This window comes from Pyrus communis, chromosome 10 (assembly GCF_963583255.1).
Source record: "Pyrus communis chromosome 10, drPyrComm1.1, whole genome shotgun sequence".
Classification (NCBI taxonomy): domain Eukaryota; kingdom Viridiplantae; phylum Streptophyta; class Magnoliopsida; order Rosales; family Rosaceae; genus Pyrus; species Pyrus communis.
In genome coordinates, this window is record NC_084812.1 from 1,772,852 (window position 1) to 1,790,054 (window position 17,203).

The 17,203-nt window shown below is 36.6% G+C and overlaps 4 protein-coding genes and 1 non-coding gene across 5 annotated transcripts; 3 read left to right on the forward strand and 2 right to left on the reverse strand.

The window, feature by feature from the left end:
* The first annotated feature begins 834 nt into the window (after window positions 1-834).
* On the forward strand, window positions 835-3,746 carry LOC137748871 (SPX domain-containing protein 1-like). Its single transcript, XM_068489058.1, has 3 exons — window positions 835-1,186; window positions 1,935-2,061; window positions 3,118-3,746. Exons 1-3 carry the CDS (start codon window positions 890-892, stop codon window positions 3,561-3,563), a joined length of 870 nt encoding a protein of 289 aa, XP_068345159.1. The 5' UTR covers window positions 835-889; the 3' UTR covers window positions 3,564-3,746.
* Window positions 3,747-6,216: 2,470 nt separating this feature from the next.
* TRNAS-GCU (transfer RNA serine (anticodon GCU)) lies at window positions 6,217-6,298 on the reverse strand. The gene has a single exon. It is a non-coding gene; the product is annotated as a tRNA-Ser (tRNA).
* A 1,504-nt stretch (window positions 6,299-7,802) lies between these two features.
* On the forward strand, window positions 7,803-10,184 carry LOC137748401 (heme oxygenase 1, chloroplastic-like). The gene is made up of 4 exons (XM_068488548.1): window positions 7,803-8,365; window positions 9,218-9,441; window positions 9,750-9,857; window positions 9,938-10,184. Exons 1-4 carry the CDS (start codon window positions 7,939-7,941, stop codon window positions 10,028-10,030), a joined length of 852 nt encoding a protein of 283 aa, XP_068344649.1. The 5' UTR covers window positions 7,803-7,938; the 3' UTR covers window positions 10,031-10,184.
* A 1,450-nt stretch (window positions 10,185-11,634) lies between these two features.
* On the forward strand, window positions 11,635-12,415 carry LOC137748863 (embryo-specific protein ATS3A-like). The gene is made up of 2 exons (XM_068489050.1): window positions 11,635-11,912; window positions 12,025-12,415. Exons 1-2 carry the CDS (start codon window positions 11,700-11,702, stop codon window positions 12,271-12,273), a joined length of 462 nt encoding a protein of 153 aa, XP_068345151.1. The 5' UTR covers window positions 11,635-11,699; the 3' UTR covers window positions 12,274-12,415.
* Window positions 12,416-13,006: 591 nt separating this feature from the next.
* On the reverse strand, window positions 13,007-15,300 carry LOC137746697 (protein BUNDLE SHEATH DEFECTIVE 2, chloroplastic-like). The gene is made up of 5 exons (XM_068486706.1): window positions 15,175-15,300; window positions 14,985-15,082; window positions 14,414-14,477; window positions 13,623-13,719; window positions 13,007-13,341 (listed from the first exon to the last, which is right to left on the reverse strand). Exons 1-5 carry the CDS (start codon window positions 15,230-15,232, stop codon window positions 13,263-13,265), a joined length of 396 nt encoding a protein of 131 aa, XP_068342807.1. The 5' UTR covers window positions 15,233-15,300; the 3' UTR covers window positions 13,007-13,262.
* Window positions 15,301-17,203: the final 1,903 nt, after the last annotated feature.

Below are 17,203 nucleotides of genomic sequence, written 5' to 3' on the forward strand. Positions count from 1 at the left end.
TGAATTTTGAAAAAGTACTTGCATTATTTCAACGAAAAGTATCAGTTATGTACTTTTTTTTAATAAGCACTAAAAACATATCAATGCTTTTGAACTTAAAAACATTCTTTCTAACAACACATACATTCATTTAAAATTATTTCTCAAACGAGCTCTATCATTAATGTTATAACACTTGGACTACCAATATTAAAATGGTATAAGCTCTTTTGTTTAAATCAGAAGATTTGGAAAGAATCCACACCGGATTCTTTTTTTGCCGTGATCGTGACCATTCATCGTATATCGTGTGGTTAGTTTTCATTAGGTACTATTTATATTTAATTTTAAATTTTAAATTTCAAACGATTTCTGACCGCACGATGTAAGATGAACTGACACGATCACATGATCTCCAGAAAAATAATCCGGCAAGAATCATTTTCGAGAAGATTTGAAGTCCTAGCCCCCTAGTGGTCGCCCACTATGACTCGACTTACTCATTCACATAAAAATTGTTTTATATTCTCGATACATGAATCAGTATACCACATATTATAATATGCATTGATGCAAGATTTTTACACTGTATGTTGAAAATTTTCTCACTCACTTAAACGTGACTACAATCTTGGAGCCATATAAAATAAATAAATAAATAAATAAATAATCAGCCTATCCATCTCGGTCACAAAACTTAAGATGTGAACCGAGAAAAAGAAAAGGGAATAAAACCCGAAATATACTCTTCGAAAACAAAAGGATATTCCAACATTAACCCTCAGAATATTCCATCTTCACCGTTATATTCCCCTTCCTTTACCCTCCACGAACACCCTCCCATTTTCCCCATTTTCCCGAGAAAATTCCAATCCTTTTCTCTCTAACCAAACAGAAAAAATATTTTAAGATGAAGTTCGGTAAGAGCCTGAGCAACCAGATGGAAGAGACCCTGCCGGAATGGCGGGACAAGTTCTTGGCCTACAAAGAGCTCAAGAAGCGGTTGAACCTCATCGAACCCAAAGGTGGCGAACGCCCCGCCAAGCGCCCCAGAATTGACACCTCCGCCGCCGATTGTAACGGCGGCAGCGATAAGGAGGGCATTTCTGCGGCGGAGATCAGTTTCATTACGTTGTTGGAGGACGAGCTCGAAAAATTTAACTCCTTCTTCCTGGAGAAGGAGGAAGAATACATTATTAGATTGAAGGTATTGTCTTTTAATTTAACTTTCTTATTCAGTTGTTTGGTTCCTGAGAAAATTTTCAACTTTCTTTTCTCTGGAACCAAACAGTCTTAGGCTAATTAAGTAACATATTTCTATAACTATCACTTAATTTCTAAAACTTGAAGTTTAATTTGCTAGATTTATCTCTAAATTTGGAGTTCAACACTTTAATTTGCTAATTAAGTTTCTTAATTTCGATTTTAATTTTCCAAACGACACCGTTTGATCTGCTGTGCGCTTTAAGCTTAGCATGCGCCTGCAGAGACTGCTCAAGTGACCGTTAGCCGTTAGCCTTTTTGGCGCTTTGCCGTTACACTTGTGAACTGCACATGTAGTCATATGTGAGAGGCTGCCACCTGTCACCTCCGACTGGTTCGCACCTCACTTTGTATGGCTGAGGTGCTTTCGTTGCGGTATATTCCGTTTGTTAAGAAACACCGTCTGGTTCCGGAAATGTAATCGGTGCTAACTTGCGCCCTTTTTTGGGGCCGAAACCTAGCACGGCACGGGATGTAATTGTGACAGTATCCAAGCAAACTATTGTCATGCACCTTTAACGTCCTCACGTGCGTAATTGGCTTGGAAATCGTTACGGTGGCATCCCGTTGCATGGAAGTCCTTCTCGCGTTGAGGGTTGTTGATCAGTGTTTATTGATTGCTATAAGTCTATAATGTTGCAAAATTTCTTATTTTGGGACGGAGATGAACTGTGTATGTGTATGGAATGCAGGAGATACAAGACAGGGTGGCGAAAGCAAAGCCTTACACGGACGAGATTATGAAGATCCGCAAGGAGATTGTGGACTTCCACGGAGAGATGGTTCTGTTGGAGAATTACAGTGCTCTCAACTATACAGGTATATTGAGCTTTTGATCTCTTGCTTCCTTCTTTTAAATACTGAGATTCAAGACGCTTGATCAATAGTATTTCGATCTTTATTGTTGCGCGTGTTGATAGATCTGTCGAAATGTTATCTATATGCTTTTTTAGTATTGATTCTTAATTATTGCGAACCTCGTTGTTTAGCACTTGAAGGTTTGAGATCTCAATGACCTTTGTAAGAAAGCACTAATGATTGTTTAGGTGTCTTAAATTTGACGAGTTTAAATGAAGGACATGACGAACATTTAATCTGGTAATGTACTTCAAAGAAGTTCTCAAATAATTCTCATTGAATAGCAATGTTTTAAAAAACGTGCCTAGGCAGCTTTGAAGGTGGGGCGGCGCTGAAAACACCTCTGCCCAGCGGGAGTAGACTTAAACTCACTTAGACGTGTTCGAGGCGCGTCTGAGGCATTGATTGGGCGTTCCCAGGACCCTTCTTAGATAGAAATCGTTAATTGAAATTTCCGGGTGACCCTCGAAGTCGAAGGCTGGGTCTATGATATTCTGGCACTGTGTTGTGTTGCGGCTCCATCTTTCACGAAAAAGACGACCGCGACATAGAAGATAGGTTTTTTTCAAATGACTTGGCCCAAAACGACACTATTGTGGCCAAGTCATTTAATTTTTTTAAACGACTTAGCACAAAACGACATCGTTTTGGTCAGTTTTATTGCTTGTTTGATTGTTGATTAATTTGTTTTACAAAGCATTATATTATACATATAATTATATAAATATATATTAAAAATTTTAGATAGAACACCCTCATGCCTGAAGGCTTTCGCGCGTCGCCTACCCCTTCGCCTTTTAAAACATTGTTGAATACACACTTTCATCGAAAGAAAACCACTGTGCGCAGATGAATACTAGTTATATGTGACTTTACATACTGGTGCCTTAAACATAATATTTGCCTTGTTAGAATCGGTGGAGATGATCCGTTAAATTTATGTTTGGAGGTTCTGGTCTGTATCTGACAGAAATATTTCTTGGTTTAACGAGCTCATCTAATTTCTTTTTCTAACAGGACTCGTGAAGATACTCAAGAAGTACGATAAAAGAACTGGTGCTCTTATGCGCTTGCCCTTTATCCAGAAGGTCTTGCGACAGCCCTTCTTCACCACGGACTTGCTCTACAAGCTCATCAAGGAGTGCGAGATAACGCTTGACCATCTCTTTTCCATGAATGACCATCCCGTCTCAACTGAAGGATCTGATGGGGACGACAGGTGCAATCCTTCAACTTCTGCCACTATCGAGAGTCATGGTGTTCGTAGAGTAACGAAGGAATTTGCAGAGATTGAGTATATGGAGAGCTTGTACATGAAAAGTACAATATCAGCGCTACGCGCGTTGAAGGAAATCAGGAGCGGAAGCTCAACCGTTAGCGTCTTCTCGTTGCCGCCGCTGCAGATGACCGGTTTAGAAGATGCATGGACAAAAATCCCTGTGCTGGAACAACTTGCAAAGTAGGTAGGTTGATAGGTTATGAGAAGTGGAATTTGGGAAAGAGTATGTTGTCCCCTTTTTTTTTTTTTTCTGTTTATGTTAATTAATTAAAATTTGCCATGCATCTGCTATGCATGCTTTCATATATACTAAGTTACTAACACAGATGTAAAATAAAGCCTTTGGCATAATAGAAGTGTAATGTTGTCCAACTTACAAAATCTTTGGTTGTATTTTTCTTACGGACCGATTGGAATCTTTAGACTCGGTAATTTTTCTGCTAGAGTATTTGCCCATGACATATCAATTTTGTCGTTCATCTTTGATTGTCAAACTATAAATCTCACTCAAATCTCGAGATTCATTCAGATTAAGTGTTTATCAACAATAATCGAACCTTAGTCACAAATTGGGGTTTACTGTATGAATCCTATAACGTCATTGCGTTCAGTTTTGCGCTAAGTCTTTCGTTAGCTCCAAATACTCTATATCAATTCTTAAAGTCTTTACAATTTTTCCCAGGTCTTCCACTATCCTTTTTGCCCTAACCTCTGTCTTGTACTCGCATCTTCTAACCGAAGCATTTTTAGGTCTGTGGTACACCTGTCCAAACCACCTTAACCAATTTTCATTATTGATTTTTTAAGAGAGTTGTTATTAGTGACTTAGTGGTTAAGTGTGACGTCTTCAAGCAAAGCTAAATCTGTCTTATATTCTTGTTGTTTCTTTATAAAAAGAGAAATGCATGATAACCTTATTTAAAGTGTCGATAACAACTTTTTTTAATTTATTTTTTATTTTTTAAACATGTGAGACGCACTCATTTAAATGATGGTGCCACGAAAATTCAATCTCTTTTACAAAACAAAATTTCTCCTAACTTAGGCACTCAAAGTGCTACACTAGTTCATAAAGCAGAATACTAATTTGCATGCATGAAATCAAACTTTCCATCCAAAAATAGTAAATGGGAACCTCCAATACGTGAACAATTTGAGGAAAAAGTAAAGGAAAGGACTAAATAAAGCAAAAGAATCAAATATAAAAACATTTGAACACAACCTGGTTGATGCATATATATATAGTGAAATCCACTCCAAATCTCACTATTTTAAAATCACGAAGATAATGATCTCTAAAGCTTGATTAGGACAACTAAAAAAGAAAAAAATTGGGTAGGATATTTTGATCAAGGACTATGACAACTCTCACACTGGGTGGGAAAAAAAATTTGTGTATGACAGTTTAACCAGTAGTTGGTTCGACTCTCATAACAGGTGAGTCCATAGGCATTGAATGTTGTACTTGTGCGGGATCGGATGACATTCAAATACCGTAAAACGTTTTTTATAAGTGTCTAACTATCTATCTGATCAGACAAATCTATCCAAATTTTTTTCTTGATAAGACCTGCGTAAGGTCGAGTAGAATCCAAATAAGGAAATTTCATGCCTCCGTAAAAGCTTCCCTATGAAGTTTTCATATCCGAAAATTTTGAGGTTTACATACATGGGCCCACACGTTCCACTAATAAAGGATTTTTCAAGAAATTCCAATGGAACAAGGCAAGCATTCCAAGTATTAACACGGGTAGTGGTACATGCTGCAGGCTTGCTTAGGCTTCACTTCCATGACTGCTTCGTTCTTATATGTTAGCACACTATTTTAATCAACTAATCTAACCTACGTATGCATCTTCGTTAGTTTTGTTAACTTGAGTTATTTTGTGTTCCATGTTTTGCAGGGTTTTGATGGTTCGGTTTTTTATCAAGAGCGCTTCGGCTGAGAGGAACGTCTTGCCAAATCTCGGGTTGAAAGGATTCGAAGTGATTGATGAGGCAAAAGCTCAAGTAGAGGCCTTGTATCCTAGAGTTGTCTATTGTGCTGATATTCTGGCATTGGCTGCTCGAGATTCCATTGACTTAGTAATTGACATACCATTGGCGAAACGCCCTGCCAATTTATCCGACACCGGCTCTACAATTTCACATCCACTGGTAACTCTGACCCGACCATAAACCAAGCATTCCTAGGCTCCTGGCACAGCTCCATGCTCATTGCCCGAAAAATGGCGACGGCACCACCCGGTGGCATTGGACAAGGGCAGCCAATCCAAATTTGATATAAGCTTCTTTAAGAATGTGAAGAATGGAAAGGCAAATTTTGGAGTCGGATCAAAGGGTTTGGGGGGGGGGGGGGGGATGATGCAACTCGTAAGATAAAAACTATGCTGGCAACTTTAGGGGATTGCTAGGGTTTATATTTTGTATGTGTGGAGAAATGTTGGTGTGACGGTGACATTAACAAGTAGAGTAACTAATATACGTGTTATAATATGTGTAGATTGGTAATATCACGTAATTGTGTGACAGATCAACTGAAATCAATTTTGATAACTCTTCTTTGTTCAAAGGAGTATTTTATCAGATACAAGTTAGGGCCGTAAGTCAAAGTTGTGTGCTCATCTCTTTTCATTCAAGCTTAGATACACAGTCTTAGACATTGGATTTACGTAGTGTAGAAATCGGCCCGTGAAAAGAAAAAGAAGAAAAAGGAAAGTAATGCTTGGGCCTTTTTTATTTTTGTGGACAATACATGGATATAACTCTTATTGGGCCCCTTAAAAATAGGGCCGAGACCATCTAAAAGTATTGAAAATTATTATAAAAAAAATGATCGACGCCTGAGAGATTCGAACTCTCGCGGGGAAACCCCATGTACTTAGCAGGCACACGCCTTAACCACTCGGCCAAAGCGTCTTTGTTGTCTACTTGTCTTCCAGTATATTAAATAATTGTTATAAGTCATGTAAAAGAAGAAATTCCAAAGAAGTATATATGGTTTTTTATACGATTTTAAGACGAATCGCATTGGAATGAGATTTCGACATTTTGTTGTGTTGTGTTCAAAAAATTTAATTATCAGGAAAATTTAAATCGAAACACAACGAGTTGAAAAGAAAGATTTTAATTACTAGAAAAGTTACTACTTGTTTTTTTTTTTTTTTTTTTTTTTTTTTTTTTTTTTTTTTTTTTTTTTTTTTGAGTTAGATTAAGAGATTGTTTTTTACTGATGTAGACCACGAGATAGAGATGATTTTGGCAATTAACTATATCAATCAATTAGTTTGAATGTTTTACGGTTTCACCTAATTAGGGTAACTAATAAAGGGTAGTATTATTCACATACACATTTTTACTTCTCACACTCCTTTCAATTTTCGGTTTTTTGATCGTATTGAAAAATATCAATTACCAAAATTAACATGAATGTGTAAAAAAAGTAAAAATAAGTGTATAAATAGCACTATATACCATTTAATATTATGGTCTAGTGATATTTCTCTTCATTTGTAAGTGCGAGGTTTTAAGTTCGGGTTTCATCAAAAAAGAATTGGAACCATATTATTACTACCCTATTGTGAAGCCTAACCCACTCATCCATTACTTTAGTGTAGACAATATCGTTTGTTTAAAAAAAAATAACACTATAAAAAAATAGTAAATAAATAAACGAAGAACAAAAAGACAAAAGTGGGCCAAGTTTGTGAATGGAAAAAGGAACGTGGGTTACTTCCCCCTTCATGATCACAATTTACACTCTGCCTCTCACCATTATTATCCTACTAAAAGTTTAAAATCTTTGTGTTTTCTAATCAATCAATTTCGAATGAGTAGCGTTTTTCACACGTATTTTCATTTTTCATACATTATTTATAATTTTCGATTACAAAACTAAATGAATTAAAATGAATAAAAATGTGTGAATAACATCATATTTCCGAATCAACGCTAGCAAATCATTTATTCCCTTTCTCCTAAAATAAACGCGACGTTTCTTGTCCTTATGAAGAAGAAAAGAACAGAGAAGTGAGTCAAAAGGTTGTTCCACACTTGCCCACGGCACTGTAGTCCCCAAGCCACACACATCTACCACTCGTATTTACAACCTTGCCCCTTCAATCAAACAAACCAAACGACGTCGCATACCATCCTCCCCTCTTCTATCCACCAACCAAGAACCGTGAACCAGAAGAACAAAGGCGCAGCAGCAAAATTACAATTCCAACGCAGGAAAAAAAAAAAGCAAGAAAACAGAGCATCCCTTTTCTCGAAAGTTTGAATCTTGATAGAAACAAAGCGCAGAGAGACCCATACGCTCGCAACCCACCACCCCACACTGCACTGACTTCAACATTCTCGATTTTTTTTTATTAAATCCGATTTAAAAACTGTTTTTTTTTTTTAAGTATTATCCATCGCTTTGCCTTGAAGAGTACGGAAAGTCACTGTTTCTTTTATTTTATTGTGTTTTTTCAATCTGAAATTTCCGTTCACGCATTGTTTTTGAACACTCAATCGACTTACTTGCTCTTCCTACAAGCTTTGGACTTTCTGCAATGGCTTCTTTAACACCGGTTTCGCAATCCCAATTGCTTTTCAACAAAACCCAGTTCAAGTTACCACCAAATTTGAGGTCCGGTTTATTGCTGAACAAGTTCTCTGTTTCGTTCCGGAGGATGAGTTTCAGAGTGCCCACGAAGGCGGCGGCGACGTCCGGGGTGGTTTCCGCTACCACGGCGGAGAAGGCGAAGAAGAGGTACCCGGGGGAGGCGAAGGGGTTCGTGGAGGAGATGAGGTTTGTAGCGATGAAGTTGCACACCAGGGACCAGGCAAAGGAGGGGGAGAAGGAGGTGAAGGAGCCGCAGGAGGGGCCGGTGGCTAAGTGGGAGCCAACAGTCGATGGGTATTTGAAGTTTTTGGTGGATAGCAAGTTGGTTTATGATACCCTTGAAGAGATTGTTGAAAAATCTCCATTTCCTTCTTGTGAGTAATTTTTTGATTGTTTTTTTATTGAAAGTTCGAATTATTTTGGAGGTGTTTGAATTCAAATTTGTATTGTACGAATGTTTTCTGGGTGTTGTTTCTCGGTTGGAGATATTGGCTTTGATATGGTTGTTAAAGTTTGGATTTCGATCATGTGTGTTGGGTGTTGGATGATCTTGTAATATTTTGGCTTTGTGGATTGCCTTTTTCATCGTGTGTGCGGATTTGATTCGGCGTTTTATAGCGCCGAGGCATTGTTAATCATTTTGTATTCATTACGTGTTATTGATCATGTATGTTTCTTTGGTTGTGTAGTGATATTGCACCAACAAAGAAATCGAGTTCTATATATGCATCTGTTTTCTGCATCAGTTTACCATATCAGATAAAAGTCTCTTCGACAATCTGCCCGGTGTAATGTTTCCCCGTCGTGCAACTTTTTATAGCTTTGTTTGTGTGCTATTATAGTTGGATTGCTAGTAATTTCTATGTTCACTTTGTGAATGTATTCGTTTGAGATACCGCTTTCCTTCCATTACTCAGGAGTAGTAGCTGTTGCTCAAACAATTGGTTCTGCCACTCTAATTTTGCGGTCTGTGCTTTATCTGAGCAACACGGTTTATTCTTGTTCGGTTTTGTTTATCATGAAGTAGTTTGAGCCTTTAGATATGAATAACGAAATGAGGAAACTAAGGATTCATATAATGGGAACTTCCGCATAGATTCCAAATGTTCATGAATGTATCTGAGTTTTGCAAAATTACATGTACTTGTGTACTGTTAGTATGTTATTGTATGTCGTGACTGAGCTAACTCGTAATGCTGTTGTACTGTTTTCTTTTTTGGCTATAGACGCGGAGTTCAGAAATACTGGATTGGAAAGGTCGGAAAAGTTGGCAAAAGATTTGGAGTGGTTTAAGGAGCAAGGTTATGCCATACCAGAACCTTCTACTCCTGGTGTTACCTACGCGGAGTATCTTAAGGAACTGTCGGAGAAGGATCCTCAAGCATTTATATGCCACTTCTACAATATATACTTCGCTCATTCAGCTGGCGGGCGAATGATTGGGAAAAAGGTACATAAACAATGACCGGAAAGTGTGTCCACTCATTTTAACATGTAAACATGTCATAGAGTATGTCACATTGGTTCTGGTTTGTGAGCTTGTTGAGTGTCCGACGTAGGGCACGGGGACTTGATAGCTAATTGATGAATAACTATTGGCCATCCACTTAAGTTCATAGCAATATAGCTAATTGATGAATAACTAGCTTATGATTTATGCGTGTAGAAAACCGTTTATGCGTGTAGAAAACCATTGATTTTCTCAGCTCAAGTCCTCAAGTCTCAGACACGTTCGTTTTTGTTCTCACCCAATTTCAGGTGGCGGAAATGATACTAGACAAAAAGGACCTGGAATTCTACAAATGGGACGGCGAGCTTCCCCAACTGCTGCAGAATGTGAGGGAGAAGTTGAATAAAGTTGCCGAGGTAGATTTAATTTGCTGCTCAAAATCTTCTTATGTGCACCTCTTTGCTTTGATTTAACTTTTACATGCGTGCATCGACAGAGCTGGACGAGGGAGGAGAAGAACCACTGCTTGGAAGAAACCGAGAAATCGTTCAAACATTCGGGAGAGATTCTGCGTCTCATATTGTCATGATGCCATTGCCACACCTGGTATGATTGTGTTGCTCCCAGTGCAGCTGTTGTAATCTTTGGAAACTGCCGATGGAGACATGAGATTACAATTACCGTGCTTAAAGAAAAACAATCGTTTTCAATATGTAAATAAGATTTGGCATACCCCTTTTTAATTTAAGGAAAATTGATTTCCGCACCTTCTTTTCTTATCTACTCCTTTTTTGAAAACTAGTTTCTAATGGGGTTTTTTAAGATGCAATGAAATGCTAAGTTGATGATATTTCAAGTTAATCGATGACATGTCAGCAAAGTAAAATATACAATGTACATGGTATACTTTGAGTACTGCTACTTGATTGATCAAGATTCACTTTCGATTTTTGAGTTCGTACCCCATCGACCTCATAGATTGAAAGATTATGACTACTCAATTTCAATTCTACGGTTTATTTATCCATTTCATTGGCTCCTTCACAAAACCTACAAATTTGAAAGACGCGAATCTTTTTCTTTCTCTTAAACAATCTCGATCTCAATTCATGAACTCCAGACATAAAAATTCAAAATGAATCTCTTTCCCCACTTGATGTACTGAAATATAAGGGGAATTTTAACGAAAAGCTTTATGTATTGCTCAATTTAACGAAAAATCATATTTTTATACTAAAATGTTAATCTTAGTATTATTCATTTTACTTTTTATTTTATTTTTATCGTTAAAACTTAAAATTAAAAAAAAAAATTTATTAGATTTCCTAAAAATAAGATGGAATTACCTTTTATCCCTCGGTGGGCTTTCAGTATTGAGTAAATATTGCATCAAAAGAAGTTATATTGAGCATCAGAGATTCAGTGCGGCAGTCAGTACGCTTGCAGCCTTGCAGTGCCGTATGAGCGAATTACCATTGTCTCCCACATACCTCACTTGTAAAGCCACAGTTTCTTAGAGAAATTGGAGTTTTGTCGTAAACTAATTGATTATATGAGTATCACAATATTTTGTAAGTTTTTACATTAATTTAACTCTTATTTACGTGAATTTTATCTTTATATTCTCACACGTCTTCATACGTACATATGATAAATTTTCAAGCTTAATACGTGAAAAATATAAACGGGTACGTCTATTAGGTTTCACACGTGGGTCAACTTGTTCTTATACTATGAAGAAATTGAGGTTCGTCTATAAAACGAATTAGTAATATGAAGAGTACTCAATATCCTACAAGTATGTGCACCTCTCACCGATATAGCACTTTGTCCTCACATTCTCATAGTTACAAAGAAAACTAAAAAAAGAAGATTTATATGGTAAATATACTTCTTTGTACAGTTTTGTATCAATGATATAATAACATTTTGGACAAAAAATTCAGATTATCAACCTCAAATCCCTTTTTGATAATCCACCAAATCCGAAGATTCAGATAATTAAAAATTAATTCATCGATTAAAGTTATTATAATTTTTAAAGTCAACCCGTATCATGGTTCTCCCAAAAAAAATACCAGGGGACATGAAGGGAACAAAAAATGTGAGCAAACCAAGAGACTGTAACCGACTTGTCATTTTCCATAAGACTACACGATAAAAGTAGTGGAGTATATAGGAGTGTATAAAACAGCCATAAACGAACCTAGTTTCTCATCATTTTCTGGAATCGAAAGAAGAGAAATTTACAGGAAAACATGATCAAACCAGAACAAGTTGTGTTTTCTCTTGTTTTTGCCCTGTTAGGGTTAGGGTTCTTGCGTTTGCATGCTGCTTCTAGTTCTCTCACTCCGGCCTTGCAGGCCGAGAGGAGCTGCCCTTATACAGTGATCATAAAAACCAGCTGCTCTTCCACCATCTCCACCAGAGACAGGATCAGCCTTGCTTACGGTGATGCTCACGGCAATGAGGTTGGTAATACCACCACTAATTTAGGTTCCATTTCGAAGTGCTTCTCTCAAAAGCATTTATACTCATAAGCGCTTTGGTCACTTTTACTTTTGATTTTATCTGCATAACTAGGTGTATGCAAAGAGGCTTGATGATCCAGTTTCAAGGACGTTTGAGAGGTGCTCCTCCGACAAGTTCCACATAGACGGGCCATGTGCGCGCGACATCTGTTATCTCAACCTTCTGAGGAATGGATCCGACGGTTGGAAACCTGAGTTCGTCAAGATCTCGGGTCCACATACAAACCCTATTATCTTTGACTTCAACACCTTCCTGCCCAACCGAGTGTGGTTTGGACACAATCTGTGTCATCATGGATAGATGTAGTTAATTAATTTGTAATGGTTAATTAATTATGACATTAGTTATTATGTACTTGATCCAAACAAAAGACTTGACACAAAATCGTAAAATTTATGTAGTTGATCCTACTTAGTGGGATAAGGCGATTTAGTTGTTATTGCTGTTTTTTATTGTATAGTTCTGTTTGGCATTATGCTTAAGTGATTTTTATGATTTTATTTTTCTTTCACTCGGTGTCCAGGCGCGTTTCATAATAAAAGTGGAGGAACACTAAAAATATCTCTGTCTATCTAAATAGATAGTAGATACCAACCAGGAAAAACTAAAGAGCATAATTTAAGCATAACATGGCTGTTTGGTTTCCGAGAAAATGCGACAAAACATACAGAAACTAAAAATTTAAGCTGAGCTTCACTTGGGACGCAACATTTCAATGCAGTTTCCTCCGCAACTAAACAGGAGGAAAATACATTGCGAGGGAAGTTGATTTGGCGGAAATGGTCACTGGATGCCGAGGGACGAACGGGATGGTTCAAGGCTGAAGGTTGCTGCTGCTGCCTCCCACAAGTTCGACAAGTTCAGGCATAAGTTTTTTTTTCGGGTGATTTTGGTAACGACGGATTAAGCGTAATAGACCACATTCAAACACGAACAAAAGGATTGTTCCATTGACATGAGTGAAAGGCTTGAAAGCCGTTTTACAATGAAGATGCAAGAGGTGGACTAAGAGAAAATCGCGGAGATTTGCAAGTAAAGAGAATATCGCGGTCTGTCTTTCTCATTGTAATTCAACCAACATGCAGCAAGCAATATTACAATATCTAATCAAAGAAATTCAACCAAAATGCAGCAAGCAATATTACAATATCTAATCAAAGAAATGAGTTCTTGACTTGTTTAAAAAGTACAACATTTCACCATACCAACAAACTGAGCAACATATTTTGGTATTTTTTGTTCTGGTAGAATTTCCAAGGATCGTGTATATCCTTGCAGGTCACAACGATCTAGGCGTCATGTGTGCTCATGAAGCCACCCAAAAACCCTGCACCATTGCATTCTCCACACAAAATCTCCCTCTTCCCCCTGCAAGAAAACATGGTTACTAGTGTCAGATGGTATGGTAGCACGTATGAGAAAGAGCTATCACAAAAATTTCAATCGGTGAAAGACACAGTCAAGCTAACATTTTAACGATGAAATGGGATTTATCCAGTTGGGATGAACTATAAGCTGGTCAGTTTAGATGGAGGGAAGGAACAACATGCGGTATTTGAAGTTTGAGATCTCTTTATTAGGAATATTAATTTCGTTCCTTCCTGAAAATTACGATGATATTAGATTTTGATTCGAAGCAACATGGTTACCTGCAAAGCCAACATAGTCCACCAGCTTTAAACTGTCCGTTGAAATGGTCTACAGAATTAACTCCAGTACCTTCACATTGATTACACACTTTTGCACCTGGTTGATGGATCAGAAATGAAAAACTTGTGAGCTGAAATCCTCAGATGCTAATAAAACAAGAAAATATTTCAGCGAAAGGGTCAAGACAAAGGCCGACTATGCATATGAAACATATAAATTGTACTGGAGAACATCAACGAATAAGATAAGAACTCAATCAAAACTGTGTCGACTAAATTGATTTTGAAAGCAATGAGAACTGACGATGCAATCACAGAATTTAAGACATGTACCAATAAACATGGAAGAATGAAATGAGCAATTTGATTTTTTTTTTTTTACTTTTATTAATAACAGAAATCAGTTTGCAAAATATAAGGTATCGAGTAGTAGCTTCCAATTTAAAAGTTCTTTCCTCCAAAGAAAAGATCTTCGGAAAATTGAGAAAGAAACAGCTATTTTTTGTGTTTTTTGTGGATCTGACGAAACACATTGACATTGCAATTAGATGTGTCTAGTTTCTGAATTAAGCATCTGATTTGTGGTCGGCATAGTTTGCTAGATTCGGAAAAAAATAGACGATTAAACCCCATACTCCTCGAAGATAAAGAGAGACAAGAAGCTATATATCATGCCAGAGAGTCAAAAAACAATGACGAAATATTTGCCTGAATGCTTTCAGAAATTTCATTCTAAAGCATCAAGTCAATATTCAGCATAAGATATATTCAAAGACCAGTTATTCGCTTACCGTTTCCCTCACATGCTGAACAGACTAGGCTATTTACTTTGGCTGTTGGAGTACCGTCTGTAGCCTGCAACACAAAACCAAAGTGAAGTCTGAGGAAAAGAACAGCCCTTGATATACTATCAACCGATTCGCATACAAAGTCCTCTACTCATATGCTTACACGAATCAAAAGTACCAATTCTTTTCTGCTATAGGGTTCCACTCATCAAGACTAATGTTTCGTATCATCCCCTCAATCGGATATAGTTGGTTAATGCTTCCACATTTTTTATTACATCCTACCATTCCACGGCATCCAACAATCCCAACATTCTAGCAGGCTCATAACCAAATCATAAAAGAGATTTACTTGGAAACTCGGGCATCTTTCGGCCATGAAACTACATTAAGAACATGTTTATCACTCTTACTTTCACAAATAAAATTTCACAACCCATTGGTTTTATATATTTCTTCCTAAAACAAGTCGATAGAAAGGTCCAATCCAAATAACATGCTAGAGCAAAGGAAATCAATGCAAAGCAACAGGTTTCGAAAATTTCGAAAAATGGGTTCGTCTGAAATGCCTCACCTTTACCTCCCATGACTGAAAGTTTGCAGCTTTAGAGCTCCGAAACACTTGATTCACCCGAACAACCTTCCCGCCAACCGATTTTTCGATGAAAACCCCTGTAGAAAAATCAAATTGCTCACTCAATTAACAAAAAGAAACAAAAAGCAATCAACTAAATTTTCCAAATTTGCAGAGATAGAGATAGTACTTGGTTTGTTTGTGGAATCGAAGGAACAAACAGGCATGAAAGAAAGAGAGCTCGCCATTCGAAGAAAGTTTCGGAAGCTGTGGAGACTCAAGGGAGTGAAGAAGGAATGCAATCCGTGGGTGGGTGGGTGGTGGTAAAACAGAGGATAAGGGGATAGACACTTCAATTACCTTTATGCCCTTTTTCAAATTCTACTGTTTTGAAAGTACCCTTAGTGGATTAAATTGTTAATTGTTAAGAGATAAGGAGAACGATGAGAACCGAACCCGCACCATGATGCATAGGTATAATTACTTTCCGAGTTTGATTTGGATGTCCTTCTTGATGTTAGTTATATTCTCGAACCCAATTATTTTGTCGTTGATTTATGATAGGGATTTTTCACCATCTACAAAAGTAGGGATAAAAACACTTAAAAATGAGTACAAGGTTGTCGGTAGTATAGCAGCTCAAACAAGGTCATTTTCCGCATGAATTGTTTGAATAATTTTTATTTAAACTAATTATTAATTAATTATTTGAAAACAAAATTTAGAAAATATTGATTTTATGACATAGAATAATAAAAACGAATTTAACTAAAATGATTAAGGAAATTAGAAAAGTAAAGAAAACAAAAGAAAATATTTTGAAAACAAAATTGTAAAAGCCTATCTAAGTTCTCCAAATTGATGCCTCTAAATTATATGCGTTCACCCTCTTCTCTAATGGCTAAATAGCCTTATTTTATACTACTAGAAAATAAAATCCTTCCTATAAAAGGTCTTCTAAAAACTAGGAAACATAATATAATCAAATAACTACGAATTAAAAGGTTTCCTATTTAAACTGAAATTCGAACTTTTCAGAAAATCAGACACCAACCAAATCAACTCCGATTTGGTCCTAAAAGGTCTCTTTTTAAATCTTGAGATATCCCTAACAAATCCTCAAAAGGAATCTTCCTCAAAATACGCCATCTTGACCTTCAAAATACACAAAACGTCCAAAAATGTCAATTCGAGAAAGCTGCGCGCTAGACCTTAATTTCATCGCCACGGTCAAACAGCTTGGTAGAAAAATCTGAAATTTTGATACAATCATATTGAAAGACTCACGAACATCCTCCAATTAGAATCACTCCAAAATTCATCTATTTTATCACTTTTTGCTTCATATGAAGTCGAATGTCATACATTAAAAATACATAATCAAGTATCAAAATTCTACCAAAATAACCAATAAAATTTAAATAAGAATAGGGTAAAATATATGGTATAATATGGACTTATCAAATACCCTCAAACTTAGCTTTTTGCTTGTCCTCAAGCAAAACAAAACTCAAAAACAAATACAAAAACTAACAAACTTAAAAACTTTATTAAAATTCAACTAAGACAAAATTTTCATTTTCAAGTTGCCATCCATAGAAACCTATACAAATGTGCCGAAAGAGTATGTTTTAAATGAAAGGCTGAGGTACAGTGGATGACCAACTCAACCGGTTAAATTTGTACGGTACGAAGACAAAGAGATGGCAAAGAAAGTGTTTTCACAAAACATAAGCATTCGAGGCCAAGAAGAAAGGTTAATAATAGCATATTTTTGGTTAACCTGCTCACAAAACAGTCAGCACCTCGTTTGTTTTGAGCATTTTGAAACAAGACATCATTATAAATCAGAAACAGTAGTTCAACCCAAAGTACGAAAACTAAACTTCTTAACATGTCACATTTTGTTTGATGTTTATTGTAGTGAGAATATTGTCACATGGGTTAATTGCTGAAAGATGTCAAGTAACATGCTAAAGTTAATAAACTCAGAAGACACAATAAAGTTAATTATCTATTGTGTGATGGAAAACAAAAAAAAAAAAAAAGAGAGAAGAAGATTTGATTCCATGTTTTAGAGATTATCAATGCTGAGATATTATAAGTTAGACTCTAAGATGATGTATTTCGTTTTTGTTCTCTCTTCTTTTTAAGTTTTGTTTAATGTGTTGCATGCCAGTTAATTATCTGTTGTGTGATGAAAAAGAAAAAAGAGATGA

What these genes read in the sequence shown, in the direction of transcription:
- LOC137748871 (XM_068489058.1), top strand. Translation starts at nt 890, where the DNA reads ATGAAGTTCGGTAAGAGCCTGAGCAACCAGATGGAAGAGACCCTGCCG. An exon ending in AATACATTATTAGATTGAAG is followed by an intron (nt 1,187 to 1,934) that starts GTATTGTCTTTT and finishes TATGGAATGCAG; the next exon opens with GAGATACAAGACAGGGTGGC. An exon ending in CAGTGCTCTCAACTATACAG is followed by an intron (nt 2,062 to 3,117) that starts GTATATTGAGCT and finishes TTTTTCTAACAG; the next exon opens with GACTCGTGAAGATACTCAAG.
- LOC137748401 (XM_068488548.1), top strand. Translation starts at nt 7,939, where the DNA reads ATGGCTTCTTTAACACCGGTTTCGCAATCCCAATTGCTTTTCAACAAA. An exon ending in AAAATCTCCATTTCCTTCTT is followed by an intron (nt 8,366 to 9,217) that starts GTGAGTAATTTT and finishes TTTTGGCTATAG; the next exon opens with ACGCGGAGTTCAGAAATACT. An exon ending in AGTTGAATAAAGTTGCCGAG is followed by an intron (nt 9,858 to 9,937) that starts GTAGATTTAATT and finishes GTGCATCGACAG; the next exon opens with AGCTGGACGAGGGAGGAGAA.
- LOC137748863 (XM_068489050.1), top strand. Translation starts at nt 11,700, where the DNA reads ATGATCAAACCAGAACAAGTTGTGTTTTCTCTTGTTTTTGCCCTGTTA. An exon ending in GTGATGCTCACGGCAATGAG is followed by an intron (nt 11,913 to 12,024) that starts GTTGGTAATACC and finishes CTGCATAACTAG; the next exon opens with GTGTATGCAAAGAGGCTTGA.
- LOC137746697 (XM_068486706.1), bottom strand. Translation starts at nt 15,232, where the DNA reads ATGGCGAGCTCTCTTTCTTTCATGCCTGTTTGTTCCTTCGATTCCACA. An exon ending in CGATTCCACAAACAAACCAA is followed by an intron (nt 15,083 to 15,174) that starts GTACTATCTCTA and finishes ATTTTTCTACAG; the next exon opens with GGGTTTTCATCGAAAAATCG. An exon ending in TTCAGTCATGGGAGGTAAAG is followed by an intron (nt 14,478 to 14,984) that starts GTGAGGCATTTC and finishes TTTGTGTTGCAG; the next exon opens with GCTACAGACGGTACTCCAAC.